This window comes from Sus scrofa, chromosome 13 (genome assembly GCF_000003025.6).
Source record: "Sus scrofa isolate TJ Tabasco breed Duroc chromosome 13, Sscrofa11.1, whole genome shotgun sequence".
In the NCBI taxonomy this organism is placed as follows: Eukaryota; Metazoa; Chordata; class Mammalia; order Artiodactyla; family Suidae; genus Sus; species Sus scrofa.
The window spans coordinates 138879803-138906053 of NC_010455.5; the positions used below are offsets into that span (position 1 = coordinate 138879803).

General features: G+C 43.1%; 2 protein-coding genes across 3 annotated transcripts in view; one reads left to right on the forward strand and one right to left on the reverse strand.

The window, feature by feature from the left end:
• Window positions 1–3286, forward strand: part of HCLS1 (hematopoietic cell-specific Lyn substrate 1) — a 30702-nt gene extending 27416 nt beyond the window's left edge. Inside the window, exon 14 of the mRNA XM_013980963.2 lies at window positions 24–3286. Within this exon, the coding sequence (XP_013836417.1) occupies window positions 24–160 (137 nt within the window). The 3' untranslated portion in view covers window positions 161–3286. The remainder of the gene's footprint in view (window positions 1–23) is intronic.
• FBXO40 (F-box protein 40) lies at window positions 1726–25608 on the reverse strand. Of its 2 annotated transcripts, XM_021070276.1 has the most exons (5): window positions 25354–25608; window positions 25149–25239; window positions 11370–11402; window positions 8051–9952; window positions 1726–4986 (listed from the first exon to the last, which is right to left on the reverse strand). In XM_021070276.1, exons 3-5 carry the CDS (start codon window positions 11370–11372, stop codon window positions 4771–4773), a joined length of 2121 nt encoding a protein of 706 aa, XP_020925935.1. In that variant the 5' UTR covers window positions 11373–11402; window positions 25149–25239; window positions 25354–25608; the 3' UTR covers window positions 1726–4770. The 2 variants fall into 2 exon arrangements, with proteins under 2 accessions (XP_020925935.1, XP_020925936.1); XM_021070277.1 differs by having other exon boundaries at window positions 25149–25608.

A 26251-nucleotide genomic window follows, 5' to 3' on the forward strand; every position in this document is an offset into this window, starting at 1 on the left:
TAGCCTGTCAATTTCCTCCCCAGAGGGAAGTGATGAAATTTCCTTTGATCCAGATGACATCATCACCGACATTGAGATGGTGGATGAGGGCTGGTGGCGGGGACGATGCCATGGCCACTTCGGACTCTTCCCTGCAAATTATGTCAAGCTCCTCCAGTAACTGTCCCTCTCTGTCTTCTGCACTAGGACTTCCCATGTCCGGAGTGGCTCTGCCCCCATCCCGTCTCCATTCTTGCTCCAAGTGTCTGACAGGATGTCATGAGTTACCTGAAGTTCTAGAGAGGCTTCCCTCTCCTTTTCCATTAGGGTTTGGGGTAGAGACAGCATGAAGAAAACGGTCTCCTTCCCTTCTGTGTCTTCTCTACCCCAAATGAGCTTAAGGCTGTTTATCTTGTGGTCCTGCCTCCTTCCCCATGAATGCCCTCTCCAGCCCTCCCCACTCCCCACCCAAGCTCTGCCTTCCTTTGTGAATTATGAGCTTCCTGGTTTGCTAACCTGGGAAGGTAGGTCTCTATCACCTGGTTTTCTAGGTTGTGCTATTTGCTGACTTTCTTTTTCTGCAGAGATATCTCTGAATATTCTCTCTGCTCAGTCCTAAATTGGAAATAAAGTGGGACCATGGCTCGCCTCTATTCTGAGGAGGTAAATGGTACTTTTTATGCACCATCAATGGCCCTCACTCTCATGGCTCCAATTCTCCTTCCTTCTTTCAGACATATCCAGAAACCCCCCTCCAACCAGTGCCCATCACTCTGCACTGTGGATGTCAAGGGCTGTGCCTTTTCCTTAGAATCTGTATATACTCAGTATACTCAGTCCAAAACAGATGGGCATGGGGCATGGCAGTAAGGTAAGGGAACATGGGGCCAGGAAGGGTCCACTTCTACAGGTTTCAGCAGTTGTGAGAAGCCAACCACATTCTGTCCGGTAGTAAAGACTACACTTTTTTTGTTGTTGTTTTTTAGGACACAGTGGCTCTTGAGGCAGAAGCACAAATTAGGGGAAAGGAAGGAGGAAAAGACTGAAAGGAAAAATGAAAAAAGATGAAAACTAAAGTAACACAAGGTCTAATGAAGTGTTAAGAGGATTTAGAGTCAGAGACAGTGACCTCTACTAGAGGTTGTTCAGGCATCCTTATAGCTGGATGACTGAAATTGATGGCCAGGTAAGAAGATAGATTGAAGAAGCTGATGAAGTTTCTTATGTGGTCCAGGGTCAATGCTGAGACAAAAAAAATTGAGAACCTTTGGACAGGCAGTGATGGGCAAAACAAAACAAAAAAACAAAAACAAACCACCAAGCAAATTATGGGGATGAGGGATAATGAGAGGTCAGGGTATTGTGGTTTTATCCTAACCTCAGGCTATTGGGCTCAGCAAGATCTGAGATAGGAGAACCTAGGCAAAATGAAAACCAAATCAAAATGAAATTCGGGGGATCTTTTGTTGGTAGAACATAGAAGTCTGTGCTACAACCAGTATCTAAAGTTGAGTTTAACTTTCAAAGATGGTGAAGGCAGTGGGATCAAGGAAGAGCTAGGATTGATGACTGAGACCCAAAAGTCTTTAAAAATTAAGTTCATAGCTGAGCTGCCTATGTGCTTAGAGCACTGTATCCCTTGGCTTTTCTTCAAGACACACACTACTTTGTGTCCACAATGACTTCTATGCCAATGAATCACACATCTGCCTCTACCCCTCACTTACAAGATTCACCCAGGTAGCCTTTCAGAGTGCAAAACAGCTTTTATTTCTGCCTCTTAGGGACACTGGGGTTTCCAGCATACAGAGGTATGTCACCATAGATATACACAATTTCATTCTTCAGTTCATTGGACATCACACATAGATCATATTTTGCAGTGGTTTTCTTCTTACATCTCCAAGTTCCACCATACTTTTCACTTTTCCTTTCTTTATAAGACAGATCCCCATACTATTAAGGCAACAAAGTCTTTTCTGCCTCCATTCTATAGACACATTCAGCTGATCTCTGCTGGGACTCACTTTCTTGGTGGTGATACTCCCCAAGGGCTCGGCTCACAGATATTACCCCGTCCAGGCTCCTCTTCTTGGGCCCACAGTCCCCTTTCACTTCCCTCTGCTGCTCTTAATCTGAAGCTGTGTCTAGCTGTTTTGCCTCCATCAGATAATGCTCGCTGCTCGCTGCTCGTGCTGCTTACAGCAGCTTCATCTCACAAAGCAAATCCTCTTCTGTCTAATCCACCATCTCTCTAAAAGGCTTCCCTTTTGCTCCAAATTCCCTCCCACCGTAAAATGGGCTTGTTTTCCTAGACCAGTGGATACCTGTAGTATCAACTCTATTGCACTGAAGGCAGCAACTGGGAAAGTAAAGTGTGGGGCCCCACAGGGCATTGTGGTCATTCTTGTGACTGCCCTCCTGAACGCTTGGCTGCCCAGGCTATCAAGAAAAAGCCCTCTGCTCTCTTCCTTTTCCCTTACTTGTTATTCACCTCACGGTAGCCCCGAATTTTCATCTCCCTTGGACAACAGCGCCCCTTGCTTTCTTTGTCTAGTAAGAGACAAAGAAACTGGAATGAACTGCCAGAGATTTCTTTCTCCATATGGGAAGGACTAGATTCAAAACACATGGAGCTGATCCCTGGAGAACTCTTCCTTCTTCCCACTTCAGTATTTAGTTGTTGCAGTTACTCATCTTCCCTGAATAAAATCTTAGCTCACACTCTAGTTATATTTTCAGAAATGGTGCCTTATATACAAATGTGAAATATATAAACCAAACAATAAGGATTAGGGACAATAGAATTACATTACTGAATAGTACCAAGTGGCACATTACAACAAAAGACGAGCATACTTCCCCTCTGGGACTTGCTCGAATGCCTTCTTGACCCTTCTTGGGGGGATACCATCTACTTCATCTACACCAACTCTGGACCGTGTTCAAAGGGAGACCCAGGCAGTAACAAACATTCCTATTGATTAGACTCTTTTTTTGCTGTTGTTGGCTAAATTCTTTGTTCCCTGATTCCCTGAGATACCCATCCTCCTTTCCCCTTCTTTCTCACTTGCTCGAGGGCTGCTAGGAAAATGGCTCCAATTAAGGTGAGAGGGATATAAACATAAGATAAATAGCTCAACCTTCCTGGCTTCAGCTGCACCTGGAGAGCTAAAAGGATGTATTTTCACACATGACCCAAGGATGTGAAGCCACACCAAACAACCAGCTCCATTTGACTCCTAGCTTAAAATCATCATGTGCCTGAAATCTATTTAGTAAATAAAAAAAGAGCTGCATGAAATCATGACCATTGTAGATAACTGTGTGAGATAAGATCTTGCTCTACTAAAAAAGCATACCCTATTTTACTGCCACTGGTGTGTTGTTCTTTAGGGTAGTGGTTCACAGCTAGGATTGATTTTGCTCCCAGAGGATATTTAGCAATGTCTGGAGACATTTTTGGTTTTTATAGCTGTGGGGTGCTACTGACATCTATCAGATAGAGGTCAAGGATATTGCTAAATATCCTATTACACACAGGACAGTTCCTCGTGACAAAGATTTATCTAGCCTAAAATGTCAACAGTTCTATGAAACCCTGCTTTAGGGGATGCGAGTTTCTGTTGTGTATTTTTATCTTATTTTGTTCTCATAAGTATTGACTATTTGTTACCAAAACCCAGAAGTGTCACCCATTTTTGACAGAATGGAGTCATAACCAGCAGTAGGTAAGAGCAATTATGGGGAACCACTATGTTCAGATGTCTTCCTTCCCAAGGTCCCTCATGAAGTACTCAAGTGGTGTCTAGGACCTGGTGGTTGGTACCACAGGAACTGCAGTGGGCCTTGTCTCTGGACTTTTGCACAGTCTCTTTGGGCTACACTGTGCAGGCTGGCATGACGCTGAAGTTGGTGTTAGTGTTCTGAGATCATTTCACATAGCCCAGCGGGGCGCTAGTCCATGCCTGTGCTCTCCCTAATCCAGACCTAGACTATAATTTTCGGAGGAAAAAACTTTGACTCTTAAGTCACTGTTAAAATGTTTGAAAGTGAGCTGTGGCTTTTTGTCCAAAATTTCTCCATAAATATAGTATCTCCTTTATATTTTTCTTCATTTTTCAAGGCTGTCCTTTTATATGTTGCCAAGACTCTATACCACAAACTCTGCAACCTCATTTATGCCACTCATCCTTTGGTCTTTGGTGTCCCCAAGGCTGCTGTTCTTAGCCTAGGTCTCTATTCTGTCAGGCTGTGTTTAGACTGTCTGGGCTTAGAGGCAGTGGGGCAACTAAAAGAAGCCCTGGACTTGGCTGTCAAGACAACACCAGCTATAAAATCTTCAAACTGTGCCCTGTACTCTAGGTGCCCTGGGAGGCCCCTCAGTCCCCATCCCTACCTTGGCTGCTTCATATCATTCAAAGTGCTTATAAATGGAAAAGCTCTCCACAAAAGCACAGGTCTGGGCTGGTTATGGAATTTCACTGCTCGTCTCCTAAGGACTTGAGCTTATCTTCCAAATAGCCTCAAGTTACCTATTTACTTTGCAGACTGATTTATTTTAGAAAAAAAAAAAAAAAAAAAAGAGGGGGGATAGGTTATCAGCATGTCACTATACCAGTTATATAAGCTTTAGACCTTGTGCAACTGCTCAGGTTTTAAAGGCCACTGCATGTTCCAAAACACCCAGATAAGCACATTTACAGTTGACAGAAGCAAGTCCTCCAAACCACACTCTGTCCGACTTTCAGTAACTCTGAGTGGGAATCAAGAATGGTGACCTCTGAATCTTTAGTAGGCGTGTCTTCCTCGTGTTCTGGCTCTGAAGGTGGAGACTAAGGTCTCTCGGGCCTGCTCATGGGGCTGACACATGCTGGTCAAAAGAATCGGGTCAGTCTTGTGCTCTACAATGTTGAAAGGACAGGACTTCAGGTGCTCAGACATGGAGGCAACTTCATTAAACTCCCAGCTCTTGATTTTGGAGAAGAGGCTGCTGAATTGCCAGATCTGTGAGGAGAGATCGAAAATCACAAATGAACATTTGGGCAATATCATCAGGCTGGCTTTATTGGAACAGTGTAAGGAAATGCCTTTCTGTTCTTCCTGCTCTCAGCTTCCAAAGAATGTTTAGTGGCTGCAGCAGACATTTGCTAGTTCCTTCTCCAACATCTAGTTCCTAGTTCCCCCTTCAATGGATCATCCTCCCAGCCAGTCATGTGTTATGCGGAAATGACTAACACCAATCTGCTTATTGACACACACCTGCTCCCTCACCTCCTATCCCCACCCCACCGCCCTATCTAGTGCTAGAATAGACACATGGTTGAAATTAGTACAACCAATGCCAATAAGACTCTACTGTGGGACTTTTGCTTGTGAGATAAAGAAACATATTCTCATTTTCCCTCTGTGCTTGAACTGCCATCTTAGGAGCTGCTGGTAGCCACCAAGGACCATGAAGGAAGAACTATGTCTTAGAGTGGAACCAGTAGTAAGGAAGTAGAGTCAAGAAGTAGAGAGTAAAAAGATCATTTGGGTGCTGCTAGATCACACCATACCTGAAGCCATCACCTTTGAAATTTTTAGTTATATGGGCCAATAAATTCCCTTTACTGTTTATGGCATTTTAAGTTGGTTTTCTATTGCTTGAAACTAAAAATAAACTAAAATTTAGCATGCTAAATAGTAAGAGTCTCACTAGAACAGAAACTTGAGAATAGAACAGAAACTAATAAGAGTCTCATTAGAACAGAAACCTCAGAAATCTAGGAGTCTTGTACTCAAACCCCTGCTGGCCTTTCTACCCAGGATGTGGCGGCAAAGTCATTTGTTTTAAAATCTGGCTATAAGGGTAGGTATAACCTGATATCCTTCAACCCGATGACTTCACCCTTAGTTTCTTATCATTGTCCCTATGTAGGAAAAGTATATCTGGTGACCTTAGAACTATTTCCCTTTTTATTTTTTAAATTTATTTATTTTGTTTTTTTAGGGCAACATCCACAGCATATGGAAGTTCCCAGGCCTAGGAGTCATTTGGAGCTGCAGCTGCTGGCCACAGCCACAGCCACAGCCATGCCATATCCGAGCCATGTCTGCAACCTAAACCCAAGCTCACAGCAATGCTGGATCATAACCCACTGAGTGAGGCCAGGGATTGAACCCACATCCTTATGGATACTAGTTGGGTTCATTACCCATGAGCCACAATGGGAACTTACTCCCTTTTTATTTTAAAAAGCCATTTTAATATGAGCATTCTTTAGCTCCAGCTAAATTATCTCTCTTCCTTTATGTGAGGAAATTAGTTTGTCCCAAGTGATATTTAAGAGTGGTCTGTAATCACTGCATCGGGAAAAACTGTGAGCCAAAAAATAATAAAATTTCTAGTATTAATTAATTATTAATAATGAAAATTAAATCATTTGCATTTGATTTGACAGAGGAAGATGTTAGGTGGTTCTAGACTGTACAATTCTGAAGGCAGAGTCTTAGTCTTATTCATGTTTATTCCTAACACATGGTCAGTTGGCAATCACCGTTAATTTAATACAAGGATGCAGTCATGGATTCAAGAGGGAAGGTCTCATAATTCTTTCTTTCTTTCTTTTGCTTTTTAGGGCTGTAGGTGCGGAATATGGAGGTTCCTAGGCCAAGGGTCAAATAGGAGCTGCAGCTGCTGGCCTACACCACAGCCACAGCAATGCCAGATCCGAGCCAAGTCTGCAATCTACACCACAGCTCGTGGCAACGTCGGATTCTTTAATGCACTGAGGGAGGCCAGGGATCGAACCCACATCCTCATGGATCCTAGTCAGGTTTGTTACCACTGAGCCATGACGGGAACTCTCTCATAATTATTTCTTGAGGAAGACTTCTCAGGGCATAAATGATAGAAAATATGCAAGATATTTTAGGCCTAATCAACAAAAGAAGGTGTAAACATCTCCCAATTCCCCAATGTCACTTTGCATATACCCATATACTGGGAAGAAACTCAACAGTGAGGTTATGGAATTACTGACCTAAGTGGCCATCATAAATTTGTGGTTCACATTACCAAAAAATGTTCCAGAAGAAAGGATGCTAAGGGCACCTGGGATCTGATGAAATAGGAGTTTTCATGTCTATCTGGTTCGAGCTGATCGAACTTATAATATGGATAAGCAAGCATAACCTGATTGGGAAAGGGGAACAAGGTTTTCCTAAGGGAAAGATTCTTTGATTCATACAGCAGAATTTAAAAAAAAATTAAATAAGTATTTAAACCAGGGTAAATCAGTAGACCAAATTATTTTAGAATTTCAAAATGAATTCAAGAAGGGCAAAACTCTTTTGAAATAAATTAGTCGACAAGGGACTGAGGAGCATTTGTTGGACTATTGCATCAGTTAGGGTCCAGGTAGAAAACAGACGGCACACTCAAATTGGGTATCTGAAGGGAATTTTAAAAAAGGAATGATTTACAAATGTGTGGGCAGGGCACAGGGAAGCCACAAGAACAGTGCCGTACACAGGCTAGTAACTGCTCTAGGCCTGAAAGGGAAGAAGAAGGAATGAGTAACTGTGTGGAGAGGGCCACCTGATACAGCCACATTTAGTGGAGGGACATGGCCAGGGCAAAGTGTCATGGAGGGGAGAATGCGTGCAAAGAAGAAGCCGGAGGAATAGGTATGTCAACCGCACTCTCCTTCCTACCCATCTCCTGCTGATACACTCCCATTAGATTAGCCTAACTGGAAGCTGGAGGGCTTGGGAGCTGGTTAAGGCAGTCTTTAGAGATGAGCCTCCTGGGGGACAGATCACGATGGAGAAGTTGGAGAATGGATCATATGAGTAAACAGAAGATATTCAGGACACGTGCATAGAGATAAACAGGCACTACTATCTGTATTGCCATTTTGATGTTGATGGTTCTGTCCCCTCTACTAGGCTGACCTTAAGTTCACAACTATGTCCTTATTCCCAGTAAACTAGCATAACCTCAGTGCCTAGTATAGTGCTTGGTGCATAGAAAGATTTTACTAAATGTTTGTTGAGTGAATGAATAACTGAATGACCATTTACTTGCCTTTCTGTGAACTCTCCAGGAGGTGCCTCCATGGGAATATCTTTTCTTCTTCCACTGCAAGAGGACCATCCCTCTCTCTTGCAACAAAGTGGCACAGATATTTCTCATCAGCACGGACACCTGGGAGAGCTGGGACAGGCTAATGCTGTCCAAGAACCCAGCAATGTACTGCAAAATCTCCAGGGGTAGGCTGGTTAGAGAATTCTGGCTTTTTCCTCCATGGCCTGAGAGATGGCTGTTCTTCCATCTCTCACTCAGCTCTGAAGCAACCTCTGGCTTGATGGCAAAGGTATTGAGCTCTTGACTATAGATCACTTTTGCCTTTTGCCCTGGAGGACGGAAGTGGTTTTGAATAAAGGTGCATCCCAAGTAGGCAAGGGGGCATCGGTGCTGGAACCAGCCATTGAGACATGACTGAATGTCTGTGTGGACATTCTTGAAATGTAGGGGGAACTCATCCCTCCTGAAGAATTTGTTGCAAGTGAAAGTAAAGGCAGAACTGCTCTTGTTGTGCCTCCTGGTGACACACTCACTGTGGAGCTCCACATGGAGCCCGTTCGGGTTGGCACTGGTTAGGTCAGCCAGCACTGTCCCAGAGGAAAACTGCTCTGGCTCAAAACTGTATGTCTGTGTAGCAAAATCCATGAACAGGCCATCAATGCTCCTAGATTCAGAGATGACATGACCTTTGAGTTCTCTTTCCAAAGCACACAGGAGGGTGGTCTTGATGAGATCTGATTTGGGCAGATCCTCCACAGTGATGCCTAAATCTGAAGTATCTACTGCCTTGTGTTCACTTGGCCTACAACTCAACATAGCATCTCCGAGGCGAGCCCGCTTCCCACAATAGCTCACAGGAACTTTAAAGGTGTAAACAGTCTTCACTTCCTGAGCCTCAAGTTTGCCGTAAACAAAGTCTCTCTCTTTAGGTGTACAAGCAGGCATCTGACCAAAGTGAATAAGCATCCTCCCATTGTGCACCAGGTACATATTATAGTCCTTTGCATCCACAGCTGTTTTTAGTCTTTCCAGGACCCCATCCTGCCAAGGGGCAAGCCCTGTCTTTTCTATGGCTGCAGAAAAGTCCTGCTGCTTCTGCTCTTCCTGTGGTTCTTTCCCCTTGGCTGCTCCCTCTTCTACCATGTCATTGCCACTGGAAATCTGTTCTTTCTCTGGGCCGTCCTTGCTCTTGCCCTCACAGCGCACTGATGAGCTTGTTAAAGCAGAAGCCGCATGCTCTTTGCTGAACATATTTTCCCACTTGTCAAACTTGGCCAGGTCCATCCCTTCTTTGGTTTTGGCTAACATCTCTCTTTCTTCTTGACTCAGCTCTGCCCCCTCTCCGTTCGCAGCTGACAGTGTTACCAGACCAGCATCCGCTCCACCAACAGCTCCTCCTGTTTCCTCCCAGCTGGCTTCACCATTCAGGGTTGGTTCCTCCTCAGTGGGTTCTCTAGTTTCTGGGAAAAGTTCTACCATATTTAGAGATTTGAAAAGGACCTTCTGGTCCTGGAGGGCCAGGGCTGTGTCCAGGCACTCCTCACTGGGGGGCTCTTTCATGATGTTCTCATGAAGGGTTGTTTCTGAGTCCACGTTCGGCCAGCGGTTCCACTCCATGGAGCAGCAGACCACACTGGCAGGGCACACTTGCAGGTGCTTGGCCAGTTTGTGGCGGGGCATGGAAAGGGGGCAGCCGTATTCAGAGTTGAGGCATGGAACCTGCTCTAAAGGGCAGAGGAGCTCGTGCTCTGCCTCTTTGCACATGTGGAAGGTAGCGCCACAGGACAGGTGGCAGCTTATCACCAGGCAGGAGACGCTGGGCTCCACGGGAAGGTGGCAGTGCCGGTTGAAGCATCTCTCACAGTGTCTGTGCTCCCCTGGCGGAGGCCTGCGTGCCCTGCCCTGGATACATCAGAGGCAAGGGGAAAGAGAAAACAAATGGCTGCTGAAGAGAAGCTCTAGGACTGTTCAGGAGTGTTTAAGTTTTTTTTTATTTTTTAATTTTATTGAAGTGTATTTGATTTACAATGTTGTGTTAATGTTTACTATATAGCAAAGTGTGAGTGTTCAAGTGTTTTTTTTGTTTGTTTTTTTGGTTTTTTGTTTTGCTGCCCTGGTGGCCTGTGGAAGTTCCCAGGCTGGAGACCGAACCCATGCCACAACAAGACCCAAACTGCTATAGTGACAACGCTGGATCCTTGACCTGTTGCCAGAAAACTCTTTAAATTTTAATTAATTTGTTTCCTATTTATATATGCTTATTGTAGGAACCTTGGAAAATCACAGAGAAGATAGCAAAAACACTCATAATCTCACAACCTAGAATAACAACTATCAACATTCTTCTCTTTTATTTTCCACTAGTTTATTCTATCTATTTATTTGATGTGTTGAGAATAGAGAAAAACAAAGCTGAACGGAATGGAATGGACTACGAGCTTGACAATTTTTTTTTTTTTTTTTTTTTGTCTTTTTGTCTTTTTAGATCTGCACTGCAGCATATAGAGCTTCCCAGGCTAGGGGTCAAATAGGAACTGTAGCCGCTAGTCTACACCACAGCCACAGCAACACAACATCCTAGCTGCCTCTGAGACCTACACCACAGCTCACAGCAAGACCGGATTCTTAACCCACTGAGTCAGGCCAGGGATCAAACCTGTGTCCTCATGGATACTAGTCAGATTCATTTCCACTGAGCCACGACGGGAACGTGGACAATTGCTTTTTTTGAGTTGTTGATTATGGAGCATTTATGTTTCACAGTTAGTACTATGAATATAATTTTGCATCGTTCTTTAACTTGCTATTATGACATGTCTAGGCTGGTTTATTAATTATTCTTTGCAAACTTTCTTCGTGGCAGAGTTAACAGTCCAAAATGAGTGCGCTGTCATTCATTTACCAGCCACCACCAGGGGCGCACTGGGAGGCCATGGAACATGTCTGGTTTTGTTCACATCCTTGTACCCATCACCTGCCACAAAGCTTGTAAGTACTCAACGATATTTGTTGAAAAAAGGAATTGTTAGCTACTTATATTATAGATGAATTTTTTTCATTTTTCACATGTGAAATTTCACTAAAAATTCTCTGCTCACAAATCTTTCTCAGCTCTCTGCTTTCCCCCAACTTTCTGTCAGTCTCCTCAAGATTCCGCACTAGTATCCCCGGTTTGGTAAAAAGCCAATATATATATATATATATATATATATATCATAAGACCCAAAGGATAAATCTGCCAGCTGCATGGGCTACAGGCTAAATGAAACCAGACCAGGACCTCTGAAAGGTAAAGGTCCAGTAAGTACCTGGTACTTACCATAGCTTCCAAACTGCTTCCAGCTTTGTAAATCTAGGGGAAAATAGAAAAATATGAATGATTAGTAAGAAAATTTTTTGATTATCTATATTAATGTGGGCTGGAGAAATTTCACATACTCTTCATTTAAGTCCTTCGACCACCCTTGAGGCTAAGTGTCATGGTCCCCATTTTGCAGACAAAAATATGGAACCTTAGAGAAGTTAAGTAATTGGTACAAAGTTACACAGGTGCTAAGTGAAGGTATCAAGTTTCCAGCCCAGGCTGGGGTGGCCCATGCTCTTTTCACTGACCCATGCCTCCCTCCGATGGACCATCTTACCAACCACGGGGTGAGCAGTTTCTGCTTCCTGTCACTTTTCTCCATTGTTTACCAAAATTGTCTTGGCATTCCAACCCCTATCTCTGATTGGCCCAAGTTACCCTCTAGGCTTCTCTCCCACTGGGGATTCATGTCCACTTAGAGATTAGCCTGATATCCTGCTTAGACTGGGACAGTGTGCAAATGTCAGTAGAGTATCTATCACATGGCATTCACCCTGGTGTATTCAGTGTTCCAAGGCTAGAGCAGGGGTCAGACCCCAACGGCACCAGAAGAAGGAATGCAGCTCCTTGGCTCTAGTCCATAGGTCTCAAGTGGGAATGTGTTGTCAGATCTTCTTATATTTTAGAGAAACTAGGGATGCAAACTCTTGTGAATGGTGGTATAATGCAGTGGTTATGTCAATTCTGATTCAATTGACATAACCATTGTCAATTATGATTCAATCCTGTCACTAACTGTGAGACATTGGGAAAGTTACTTAACCTCTTTGTACATCAGATTCTCCATCCTTAAAGGTAGGACAATAGTAGTGCCCATCTCATGTTGCTGTTATTGTAAAGAGTAAATGAGTTAAATATACCTAAAACTCTTAGAACAGGAGTTCCCTGTGGCTCAGTGGGTGAACAGTACTTGTCTTGTAGGAAATGATCTCTACACGTTTGCTTTATGAAACAAAGTATTTTGTATTTCATTGTAATACAAAATATTTTATTACATAATATATTAAAATAAAAATCCTTGGAATTTTAAATGTTGGCAACTAATTTTAATTTTTTAAAAAAACTCTTTTTGCCAAGGAAAAACATTTATGTCAGCTAGAATGATTGGTAAGTTGCCAGTTTGTAATATCTGGTCTACAGAATGTATAGCATATTTTCAGCACTGTGTGTTAGTCTGGGATGGGGTAGGGTGAGGTGAAGTTAGCATCCAAAATTATAAGAAGCAATATTTTTAAATTTTTTTTTTTAAGTTTTGCTTTAGGATTTGCCAATTCATTGTGGGTAAATTTTCCTCCAACATTTTTTTTTTTTTTCAGGGCTGCACCCAAGGCATATGGAAGTCCCAGGCTAGGGGTCAAGTGGGAGCTGTAGCCACTGGCCTACACCACAGCCACAGCAATGCCAGATCTGAGCCAAGTCTGATCTACAAGCTCACGGCAACGTCAGATCCTTAACCCACTGAGCAAGGCCAGAGGTGAACCTGCGTCCTCATGGATACTAGTCAGATTCCTTTCCACCGAGCCATGACAGGAACTCCTCCTCCAACTTTTTAAAAAATTTCAAATATATAGAAAAAATGAATATACATAATGAACTCAAACATTCTCTACTTAGATTCAACAATTGTTAACATGTTGCCACTTACACCTCCTCTCTCTCAATAAACACACACACACACCTTTTTGCCAAACCTCTTGAAGATAAGTTGCCTATATCATGCACTCCACCTGTATTTCAGATATATTTCCTGAGAATAAAGATGTTTTTCTTTATAACTACAGTAATATTATCTCACCTAAGAAGGCAAAAATAACTTTCTAATATGTAACATGCTATATCTACATTCAAATTGCCTCAATTTCCCCCAAAATGTCTTCTGTACTTTTCAAAAAAATTTTTAGTTTTGAAACCAGGATCCCTTTAAGGTTGATTTATTATATTTGTTTGCTAAGTCTTTTTAGCCTCTTTTAATATGGAAAATACCCCTCAACTTCTCTTTTTTAGAAGAAGCAGTCTTAAATCTCAATAAATTGTAGTCTATGAGTTCCCCTTGTGGTTGAGAACCCAACATAGTGTCTGTGAGGATGCAGGTTCCATCCCTGGCCTCGCTCAGTAAGGATCTTGGTGTTGCTTGAAAGCTGTGCTGTGGATTATAGATGCAACTCAGATCCAGTCTTGCTGTGGTGTAGGCCTGCAGCTGTAGCTGCAATTCGACCCCTAGCCCAGGGACTTCCATATGCTGCAAGTGCAGCTGCAAAAAGAAAAAACCAACAAACAAAATGTAGTCTAGTTCATTCATGTATTCATGCCAGTAAGTGAGTATAAGGATCACCTGGACTGCTTGTTACAGTGGCTTTGAACACTATTGTTCATTAGAATCAGCTGTGATGCTTGTTAAATACATAGATCTGAACTGTTCAGTATGGTAACCACTGGCCACATGTGGCTGTTTAAATTAATCAAAATGAACTAGAATAAATAATTCAGTTCCTCTAGTTATACTGCAACGTTTCAAATGTTCAGTAGCCTCATGTGGGCTAATCTATTGGATCACACAGAATAGAATATTATCATCTTCATATAAAGTTCCACTGGATAACACTGCTGTAGATGCTGGCTACACTCCTGATCTGAAAGAAAGGTGTATCTTGAAATTTACATTTTTTCCCTTATGGTGGCACCCATGGCATATGGAAGTTCCCAGGCCAGGACTGAATCCAAACTGGAGCTACAACCTACGCTGCAGCTGCAGAAATGCCAGATCCTTTAACCCTCTGCTCTGGGCCAGGGATGGAATCTGCACTTCTGCAGAGACCCAAGCCACTGCAGCCGGATTCTTAACCCATTTGCCCTGGCAGGAGTGCCTGGAATTTACATTCTTAACACATTCCCCATTTATGCAGTGGGATTACTGAATGTAAAAGAGGATCATGCCAGAGTGCTCTATACCCTGATAGTCAGCCTGAATCCAGAGTCAGGTAAGAAGTTGTAAGCCAGAATATCAACAGGTTCAGGGTCAAGTAGAAGATAAATCACCCATAAAGGAGATGAGCAGAGTGGAAGGGCCTTGAGGGTTAGGCTAAGATGGAACAGAATAGGATCAGGCAAAGAGCACATCTTTTGGATGTAAGAGTCCAGCGACTAGATTTTTAACATACAATTTAACATTCAGGTAGGCTTCTGCCATATTCCAGATCACTCTCAGGGAAAAAAGCCCATTACGAACTTGTAGAAATTCATAAATATTAGACACAAGCATCTGGAATTATTTGGTGCTCAATAGGGAACTATTTACCATTAAAATAGAGGTGTTAACTAGTAGTAGTGGAAGGATGGAATGGAAGGACCTGGAGTTAGCAACTGCTATGTAGAGAATGTGATGGAGGCTGAGTTGGGTAAGACCGATGACAGTAGAAATAGGCAAGATGAGACAGGAGACAACACAAGGGAGAATCAACTAACTTTTCTGTTTCTGGATGGAGATGGGAGAGGAAGAATTAAAGGTGATGCCGAAAAGGTGAACCAAGAAGAGAAAATATTGGGTGTAGTTCAGAGAAAAAACAGAGGTCTAAGGAGGGAACTATTTGGGAAAGAAAGATGGGTCCAGAAAGTGCAACACAAGTAGTTTTGGTGATGAGAGATCATGTGGGTGGGAAGGTGAGGGGTTAGAATATAAAGATGCCGACTTGAGAAGTATCCGCTTAAAAGTGAGAGGAAGTCATAACTGGGGAATTTAGAACACAGGATAGAAACCTGAGCCATGCAGTGGAAACAAATCTGACTAGGAACTATGAGGTTGCGGGTTCGATCCCTGGCCTCCCTCAGTGGGTTAAGGATCTGGTGTTGCCGGGAGCTGTGGTGTAGGTCGCAGACGCGGCTTGGATCCTGCGTTGCTGTGGCTGTGGTGTAGGCTGGCAGCTACAGCTCCAATTAGACCTCTAGCCTGGGAAACTCCATATGCTGTGGGTACGGCCCTAAAAACATAAAAGACCAAAAAAAAAAAAAAAAAAAAAGAAAGAAAAAAAAAAAAAAAAGAAATAAACCTAAGCTATGAAGTACAAGGCTAAGTATGACCACTCCAGGGACATTAAGAAGTAGAGCCAGAGAAGGAGAGACCAGAGAGTCATGACAGTCAGACTGCGTTGCCAGATGTAAAGGAAAGGGTGAGGGATGGCCTCTGATGCTGCCATGAGGTTAGGAACAGTGATGACAATGTTGCTGCTCATGGCAGGTCTCCAACGAGCTCTGGCCAAAGCATGTGTATTTCAGCTGTGAGGGACCCTTGGCCATTTAAAATCAGGTGTTTGTTTGGCAGCTAGGAGAAAGCTATTAAGAACACACTCCAATGGTGGCAGGGCCGGTGCCCTGGCTGGTACAATGTGACCATCTGCTTTCTATTCATAACAGATGTTCATCAGTAAGAATGGAGTCTGGATGATTCAGAGTCTCCTTTTGGTTTTTAGGTGGGAAAGAAGAGACAGATCACAAAGGGAATGAGGCTGTATGAAAAAAAAAGCTAACAGCCCAGGAATGTCAAACTTGATATTTGCCAACCTGGTTCTGTCACAAAGGTGAGACAAGTTCCCAGCAATGGCAAAGTAGCCCTGGCTGGTTCCATGCACTCCGTGTATGTAGTGAGAACTCTGCCCCTACCAGCAGGCATGTGTCTTGTTAGAGGAATAATAGTGATGAACTCAAAGACCAATCATTTCTTATCCTTCAGCATTATAAAGATAGTTCTTAGGAAGAATGCTATGGAAGTTGGAAACATTTGTGATGAAGCCTTATTGCTCTCCATGTCTTTGAAGTTATTTGAAAATATCCCTTTAAGAAAAAAGAAAAGCAGTGCATGCAGGCAACAAAGATGCTGTTGCTATTGTTGTTGGTGGTGCTTTCTGTTGCTATTTAAGATCTTCTGCCAGGCTCTGGAGCTATCCTAGATGAGTGACTTTGACAGAGGACATGTGCTGAGCAGAAAGACAGTGAGTGGGGACTACTCTTTGGAGATGTTTGGCACTAGAGGAAAGGTGAGAGATAAATAGAGCCTAAGGGCATGAAAAAGCACATCTGAAACTTTTATTGTCTGTCTGGGGGAACTTGTTTCCACTGAGATAAAAGACAACCCCAACGAGCTGATAGTCTGATTATTACCTGGAGAAGCAGGGTGACCATTCATCCTGGTTTGCCTGGGAATCTCCTGGTTTAAGCACTGAAAGTCTCAAATGCCAGGAAACCTCTTAGTCCTTGATCACCTTAGACTGGAGCCAACTGGTATTGCCCCAAATTGATCAGATTAGATTTATCATTGGTTGTCTTATGACATGAGATGCCTTGTTCTCCCCATTTCTGTTCCAGTGCAATGACTGGATCCTTATCCTTCCTGGAGTTTGCCTGACTTTCCCAGACTGAGTGATTTCTCTGCCTTTTGAATGGTTTCTCATGGAGGAAGAGAAATAAGATATTAGTGCTGAACATGTGCATTTATATAACATCTCATTTAATCCTCACAATAATCATGTGAGGTGGGTATTGCTAGTTCCAGTTGACCCATAAGGATACTGAGGCATAAAGAAGCCTAAGTTTGACTGGCTTCAAACTCTACTATTGGCTTCATCAGAGACCCATAGAGACATATGTGTTCCCTCTCTGTGATTTGGGGAGAATGCAAGCCCATGGCTAGATCCTATCAGAGGAGACCTCTACTCCCCCAGCTGGGGCACAGAAAGGTGTCCACATGTATAATCTCTCCAAATTGTAGAGGAGCTGGATGCTTCACATTAGGAAGCACTCCATCCCTATGGTGATTTTTTTGGGGGGTTCTCCCCTGGACCTCATCCCATATTGTGCCCTTCTCTATAGAGGAAACAAGAAGACCACCCTGGTCCCATGCCTTTGCATTTCAGGGAATATAAATGTGAGAAAAGATCTTTAGGGTTAAAATTCTGTACTAATGTATGGAGTCAGAGATTTAAGATGAAACATTGACTAAATCAAAGCACATCAATCATAGAAACCCTTCAGTGTGAACAAGCACCAGTTCTAAGCCTGAAATAGAGGCGGTTATCCAGGTGCCATTTTCTTCTTCTGTTTCTATGCTTCTATTTTCAGCTTTAAATTCTTGCTTCCTGGAGTTCCTGTTGTGGCTTAGCAGGTTAAGAAGCCTACTAGTGGAGTTCCTGTTGTGGCTCAGTGGAAACAAACCTGACTAGTATTCATGAGGATACAGCTTTGATCCCTGGCCTCCCTCGGCGCGTTAAAGAATCCGACGTTGCCATGAGCTGTGGTATAGGTTTCTTGGATCTGATGTTGCTGTGGCTGTGGTGTAGGCCAGCAGCTATAGCTCAAATTTGACCCCCCGCCTGGGAACTTCCATATGCCTTGGGTGAGGCCCTAAAAAGAAAAATTAAAAAACAAATTCTTACTTCCTGTCTGAAAAAGAATGTACATTCCCTCCACTTAAAAATGAACATCGGGGTGGAGTTCCTGTTGTGGCTCAGTGGTTAACGAATCCGACTAGGAACCATGAGGTTGCAGGTTCGATCCCTGGCCTTGCTCAGTGGGTTAACGATCCGGCGTTGCCGTGAGCTGTGGTGTAGGTTGCAGATGCGGCTCAAATCCCACATTGCTGTGGCTCTGGTGTAGGCTGGCAGCTACAGCTCTGATTTGACCCCTAGCCTGGGAACCTCCATATGCCGCAAGAGCGGCCCAGGAAATGGCAAAAAAGACAAAAAAAAAAAAAAAAAAAAAAAAAAAGAACATCAGGGAGTTCCCGTTGTAGCTCAATGGTTATCAAACCAAAATACTAACCATGAAGTTGCAGGTTTGATCCCTGACCTCACTCAGTGGGTTAAGGATCCAGCATTGCTATGAGTTGTGGTGTAGGTCATAGACATAGCTCGGATCTGGCGTGGATGTGGCTGTCACAGTGGTGTAGGCTGCCAGCTACAGCTTCGATTCAACTGCTAGGCTGGGAACCTCCATATGTCATGTGCCTAAAACAAAACAAAACAAAAAATTAAAGATAACTGCTGTGGTTTTCCCTGGCCATCTGCAGACCATGTAAGAAGTACTTCGTCCACTTAGCCCCCACAAGGAAGTGCTGCGAAGAACTGCTCCTAGGTGTAGGTTCCTGGGAAGTGACAGTGATCAAGCTTGTGGGCACTGCCCAGAGCGTTCAGCAGTGGCAGCAGCAGGGCTGGTGTGCTCCCAAGGGTGTAAGAGCAACAACAGGTGGTGTTCAGTTGCAATGCCCTCCTCTGTGGTGCCCTTTAGGTGATTGGGGCCACAAGTGGTGCCTGTTCATGGACCCCGAGTGGTGGTGGGCCACACCCACCTCTGGAGCCAGAGATAACTACAGTGGTTTCCCCCACCACCTGTAGACCATGAAAGAGGCACCTTGTCCCACTTAGCCCCCACAGGAGGTGCTGCAAAGGCTGCTTCTAGTTGTAGGTATATATACACAGTGGAATACTACTCAGCCACAAAAAAGAAAAAAATAATGCTATTTGCAGCAACATGGATGGAACTAGAGACTCTCATACTAAGTGAAGTAAGTCAGAAAAAGACAAACACCATATGCTATCACTTATATCTGGAATCTAATATATGGCGCAAATGAACCTTTCCACAGATAAGAAACTCATGGACTTATAGAACAGACTTGTGGTTGCCAAGGGGAGGGGAAGGGAGTGGGATGGACTGGGAATTTGGGGTTAATAGATGCAAACTATTGCTTTTGGAATGGATAAGCAATGAGATCCTACTGTATAGCACTGGGAACTATATCTAGTCACTTATGATGGAGCATGATAATATGAGAAAAAGAATGTATATATTTATGTGTGATGGAGTCACCTTGCTGTATAGTAGAAAATTGACAAAATACTGTAAACCAGTAGTAGTGGAAAAAATAAAAAATCATTAATAGAAAAATTTGTATACTAAAGTACATCAATCAAGTCTATGGGCAAAACTCTCTCCCCAAAATATGTTTTAAAGTTTCCCCATCTACAGGAGACGAAGTAATATAACATAGACATACATAGTTGAGAGATCCACAGAGAGGATGTTGTTGAGAGAAATAGATTTTACTGATTGTACTGGATGGAGTTTAAGTGGAATATCACAGGTGGAAGGACCAAGTGCATGAGTTTGAGGGATGAATATTTCTTTAAGGAAATAGGGAAGAACCTGGCAGGGGAGCAGGTACTTTGATGCAGGTTGTGATGCTCTGTGGATCACTCAGACAAGAGTAAGTTAATAAAGGCAAGTCAGCTAGAATAGTGTCCTTAAAATGGTACCTAAAACAAAAAAGTGGTAGCTAGACCAACAGCATCAGCATTACCTGGAACTGGTTAAAAATATAAGTTTTTGGGCCCCACCAAATTAGACCTAATAATCAGACCTACTAAATCAGACCTACCGAATCCAGCTGATTCTATTATAAGGTCAAGTTTGAGAGCTAGAAGAGCCTGGTATTGTGCTCCCAGTCACAGAGAAATTACTTCCCAGTTAGGTGGGATGGCCTCAGAGAAAGATCTGAAAGGACAGTTGGCAAATCCATTCCTTTCCATCTCCGCCACCACTGCCCAGGTCCAAACACCATCATCACTCATCCGGTCTGGTGCGATAACATTATCATCAGTCTCACTCCTATGTTGTGCCCCATAATCTATATTCACCAGCAGAAAGAGTGGATTTTAACAACTTTTAGCATTAAATCATTACTCCTCCTCCTCTTCAAAATCTTTAGGGGATTCCATCCCATCACAAGGAATAAGCTCTGATGTCCTTACCTTGGCCCACAAGGCCCTACATGAGGTTTCTTTGCTTGTCCCTTTTACCTCACTGCTCTCCCTTGAGTGCTTGGCTCCATCCTTGTTGCTCATTCCTATGTAGGGCTTTTGTACAAGCAGGAGTCTTCTTCCCTTGCTTCTTAATTGCGTTATGGGCTCCTTCTCGCCACTTAGAGTTCAGCATAGTTAGGACCTCCACAAAGAGGTCTTACCTGACCGCCCCCCTGCCATCAATTTAAAATAACTTAATGAGGAGTACGCATCGTGGCACAGTGAAAACGAATCTGACTAGGATCCATGAGGTTGCGGGTTTGATCCCTGGCTTTGCTCAGTGGGTTAAGGATCTGGCATTGCCATGAGCTGTGGTGTAGGTCACAGACATGGCTCAGATCTGGCGTTGCTGTGACTGTGGCATAGGCCAGTGGCTACAGCTCTGATTCAACCCCTACCCTGGGAACCTCCATATGCCATGGATGCAGCCCTAAAAAGCAAAATAAATAAAAAATAAATAAAGTAAATTAATGAATACTCTCATGTTCTATTGAATAATTACTGACAAGTTATTGAATCTTCCTAAAGCCAGTGTATTCATCACACACTGGGGCTCATAATAACCCCTGTGAGGCTTGTGTGAAGATCAAATGAGGTAAAGTGCATAAGAAACATTAAATTGTTGGTCCTTCCTCTATCAAGAAGGTTATTGTCCTCATCACCACCCTTTTCCAGACCTTTATTTCTTCCTACTGCATCACTCCCAGAGCCCTCAGCTGGCCTTTAAAGTTTCAGTTCTCCTTGACTCCCGTGGATCTTATGTACACTGCCAGCATAATCATCCTCAAACTCCATTAAAAAAAAAAAAGTCATTCCTTTAAGGATGTGAATCTCCCTAATTCTCCCCACTTTTGGTCCCTTGTAATCACCACAAAGCAGTCACTCCTCAAGCACTGAGGAATTCAAATAGTAGAGCATCAGGTCCTGAGGACCATTTGGATGCCGCCAAGGCAAACGGAAGCCATCTTTGTTTCCCAGGTCCAAGTCGAAAAGTTTAATTGCCTACCTACATTAGTTTGTTCATTAATTTAAAAAGGAAGGTGTCAACTGAGATTGGCGTCTCTCTTGCAATTGGCTGTAGGTATTGCTACAACCCGAGGGAAGTTGCTGTGATGGTGTGAGCGACCTGATGAAGGACATAAACAGAGCAGGAAGGCTGTGACCCGTGGGTGTGTACAAGCTGTGAATGGAGCTCTGACCGGAATATTGATGAGAGCCAGGGGCCTTGGAGGGTTGCAGGAATGGTTTCTCAGGACCTGAGAGTGAGTACAGCTAGCACTGCTCCCAGCACTCTGTCGACCATTAGGGCTGGATTGAATGGAATTCAATAGGACCCTAAAGAAGGCAGCATTTTGAAGGACCTGTGAGAGCAATTTGAGATTTAGGAGGAGTTCCTGAAGTGGTTCAGCAGAAATGAATCTGACTAGGAACCATGAGGATGCAGGTTTGATCCCTGGCCTTGCTCCGTGGGTTAGGGATCTGGCGCTGCCATGAGCTGGGGTGAAGTTTGCAGAGCCGGCTGGGATCTGGCACTGCTGTGGCTATGGCATAGACAGGTGGCTACGTCTCTGACTCAACCCCTAGCCTGGGAACCTCCATATGCGGGTGTGGCCACCCCCCCCAAAAAAAGATCTGGGAGGAAAATGTAATGATATCAGATATATGCTAATTTGTTTTTGTTTTATTTTGTTTAGCTCAATGTAATGTTAATTGAATGGAAAAGACTCAGGGGTCTCCAGTTTTTGGTTTTGGTTTTTTTCTTTTTTTTTTTTTTTTTTTTTTTTGAGGAAACAATACCTGTTTCATTATTTTTTAATTTTTTATTTTTAGGCATAAATATCTTAATTATGTAGTAAAGAAAACAGCTTTGCCAGCATTAGTCAATCAATTATTCAAATTCTAATTTAGGCCTAAAAAGCTATGTTCTGATTTATGAAATGTTTTCATAAAAGTGGCGGATTTCTGCAAAGGACTAAAAAAACCAAAGAAGAGATAACTTTGCTCATTCATCTTGATCTAACTGGGAATATTTTCAGGGGGCTCCAGTTACAGCAGATACTCTGAATTCTGCCAGAATTGTTTTCTGGAGGTTACAGTGTTTGTTCTAAACCCGTGCAGTCATAATTAGAAATCTGGATCAGGCAGATAACCAGAAATCCTCTGCTCTGGAGCTTCTCAAACTTCAGTGTGCCTAGGAATCAACTGGGCATTTTTTTTCTTTTTCTTCTTTTGCCACGCCTGTGGCATTTGGAAATTCCCAGGCCAGGGATTGAATCCTTAACCTCTAGGCCACCAGGGAACTCCTGGGCAATCTTTTTAAAATGCAGATTCTGGAGTTCCCATTGTGGTGCAGCAGAAATAAATCTGACTAGGAACCATGAGGTTGCAGGTTTGATCCCTGGCCTCAGTCATTGGGTTAAGGATTCTCTGTTGCCATGAGCTGTGGTGTAGGTTGCAGACTTGGCTCGGATCCCACGTTGCTGTGGCTGTGGTGTAGGCTGGTGTCTACAGCTCCGATTTGACCCCTAGCCTGGGAACCTCCATATGCTGTGGGTGCGGCCCTAAAAAGCAAAATTACAAATAAATAAATAAAATGCAGATTCTGATCTGGTAGGACAAAGGAAAGGCTCTCATTAAACCTCTTCATTTTCTTCCAGAGAACCTGAGGCCCAGAGAAGTACTGGGTCCTACACATGCTCCCCGAGTCTCGGACTCTAATCACCTGCTTTTCTTTTTCTACTTCACCTTGATAGTTTATTGAGACATTCTGTAGAAACCAGAGTCACACACAGCTACCTGAGTGACAATAGCCAAGGGCATGTTGTCACGTAGATAGTACCAAGGGCAAAGTAGGACAGAGCCTGGAAGAATGAGGAAGAGGTGGTGACCAAGTGTTGCTGGCCAACAAAGTCATGAGAGGGCATAGAGCAGGTATATTTAAATCACTGACTCACGCAAAAGAGAATGGGATTAACAGATAATAGTTTTAACATTCTTTGCTACAATTTTAAAGTTAGTAGGCAATCGGGCTGGTGTTAGGAAGATATTTTTAGGCAAAGGGCCCTCCCAGCATCCCTCACATGATGTCAGTGACGAACTATTTTGCCTCCTCATGCGGCTAAGCCCTAGCAATAATTATTTTATTCCTGAGCTTTAACTTTAGTGGAAGTGACAAGGTCAAAAGTTGAAGGACAGAGATTCTTTAACTGTTAACCTATTAACCAGCCAATTAACCTGTTACTTTAATTATACACTGTTACTCTGTTTTCCTGCTATAGACATATTTAATTCTAGGGAAAGAAAATATATAAAGTTAAATATTAAAGTAATCCCTTTGCCTCTTGAGATTTTAACACAACTAGTTGGTTGAGGATAATTCCCACATCTGGTCCCATAATCCTGGGCTTTGGGACTATGATTTTAGCCGTTTCACTACACCCTAAAAACTACCCTCTCCCAAATCAATTCAACCTCACCATCTGCAGTTCTCTACCTATGCTAGAGAATTTTTAATCTTTCTAGTTATTTAATTAGCTGGTTAATTCTCATATCTGTTGCTTATATTATTAGTATTTCAAATTACAGTTTTATACAGGCCAAGAAAGTACAAACTAGCCACATTGTTTAGGGGTAACTCTGAGTCAGCCTGTCTGCTTGGTTGCAGCTAAGCCAACATGCCCCCCGTCTTGCTAGGACAGTATCCAAAACACACCTTGAAGACCTTCGTGCCGTGAAAACCCTCACAAAATTAAATGAAGTTAGGCAGTTATACACAGTGTATTTAATTATGCCTGGCCAACAAGCATAATTATAACCTAGACAACTTTGACAGAGTTATGGGATGCGTCTGGCAGTTACAGAGGCAGGCAGGAAGGAACCAGGAGTTAGGGCATCTGGGTCGGTTTCCTTTTATTTGGCATTGGTGCCTTTAGCTGTACACTGCAAAGGTCAGAGTGTGCAGAATCCCTTCTGCGGCACAGGCCATTTCCCAGGATGTCCTTAGCTGAACTTTTAACTATATAACCCTAAAGTGAGGTCCAGGGGAAAACAGGAAAATAAACACTGCTCCCTTATCCTTGCCTAATTTGTACATGCAGCACCGTGCAGTTATGACCAAAGCCAGAAATAATCAATCTACACTTGAAAGTGTTTGATACTTCAGGTATCATTAATCATTTTACCACTGTCCCTCTGGATGAGCAAGTTTCAAGTTTGTAATAATTTTTGGTTTGCATGTCTGTAGAAGTTTTTCAACTTGTAAAATACTTTCACTTTTATTTCATGGGTGCATTTTGGATCAAGAGAGCTGGGGAGGAAAGAACCTTGTGTAGGGAATATTGTTAGAGAAAAACAGGCTTTAAACTCTGTAGGCGGAGTTTATGTAGTATATAGAGTAAACACAATTGTGTTACATGCAACCGGTAGCTGACATAGGGTTTGGAATTTAAAGTACAGGAGAATGACTTGCAGTTAACATAGCAAATGCCAAAGGGGGAAAGATCACAACGTTTGGACTTTAGAAAATAGAAATCCTGGGTTCTGGGCCTCCCACCTATTTCTTCCCCATCACCCTAACCGCCCCCTCCACCCAATCACTACTATATAACTTTAGAGATACCACATAATGTTACATTTAATTGTAGAAAAAGAACCGTGGCTGTTAGAAAGCAGGTCATCTCTTCCTGCTCTAAGATTTTAGATTCAAAGCAGGAGTTTACACATGGCTAGGTCTCATTCTCAGCGCCAACCTTTTCTCCCCCATCATAACTAATTTGCCTAACAACCTTCTGGCTCAGGGCAAAACAGTGATGTGCAGCTCCGTCTCTGTCTCCATGTTCACCACTCTGAATGTCCCCTTCCCAGACCTGCTCACATTTGAAAAGCTTACCTTAATGGCCCGGACTGAGTCAGCATCTGCAGCACCTGCGTCCCTCGGTTGTGAGCAAGTAGATTGCCGAAGATGGCTGGCTGTGCATCAGCTGCAGCAGAGGAGGTAGGGAAAGGAGAAACAACTTCAACAGAAATAGTTCAAGTGTTTCAAAGTTAAAAATAAAACTATATCACAAGGGGCAATGTGACCAGGCTCAGCTTACGATTTTTTCCTTTCCCCTGTATTTATCAACACTGTCTGCTGAAGGGGCAGTTAGCAGGGGAAGCCGGAAGGCAAGTGGGGTTTTATATCAATGGGTTTTCATTCCCTTGAGGAAGAATGAAAATCCTTTAAAGAAGGATCTGTTTTCAAGGCCAGAGCAGCCTCTCAAACTCCTGTGCATGTGGTTGGCAGATCCAGCTGTGCTCGCAGTGGCTGGTGTAGCCCTCTGGACAGGCTGCTGCTCTAATTATAACCATGCTTTTCACCTAAACCCATCACTGGCTGAGGCAGCAACTTGTGCAAGTGACGTGTGGTCCTGTTTCTGTTTCTCCTATTTCTTGTTATGACAAGTAAATGGCTGTCCTCTCCTTTCCTCTGTGGTTGGGAAAGGGAGTTTGTAATTCAGAAATCAGGCATAGATTAAATCCAGTGTGAGAGAATTAGAGGTGGTAGGAGGCTGAGCTATCGCTTAGCCCAACTCTCCCGTTTTACAGATGAGGAGACAGAGATTTAGAGAAAGTAAATTTTTTGTCCAAGTCACTGCTTGCTGATGGAAGAGCCAGAGGAAAGACTACTGTTGTAACTCTCAGGCCAGCTCCCTGCTTCAAAGGAACTCATTCTGCTATTTTCTGAGGAAAGATAATATTTAATTCTGGCTTTGCTAATTTCTAGATATGTGTCTCAGACCAAGTTATGTAACAAATCTCTACCTCAGTTTTCCCAATTGTGAAATGGCACATATCAAGTGGTCAGTGATGCTGTTATTTGAATGTATGGACTGAAAAAATATATGCTTAAGTCTGCTGTAATTAACAGATGCTGAATTCCCCTTTCCTCTGGATTCTTCCCTGCATATATATTCATGTAAAGGTAAACTTATTTGGGGTGAGCAACTAGAG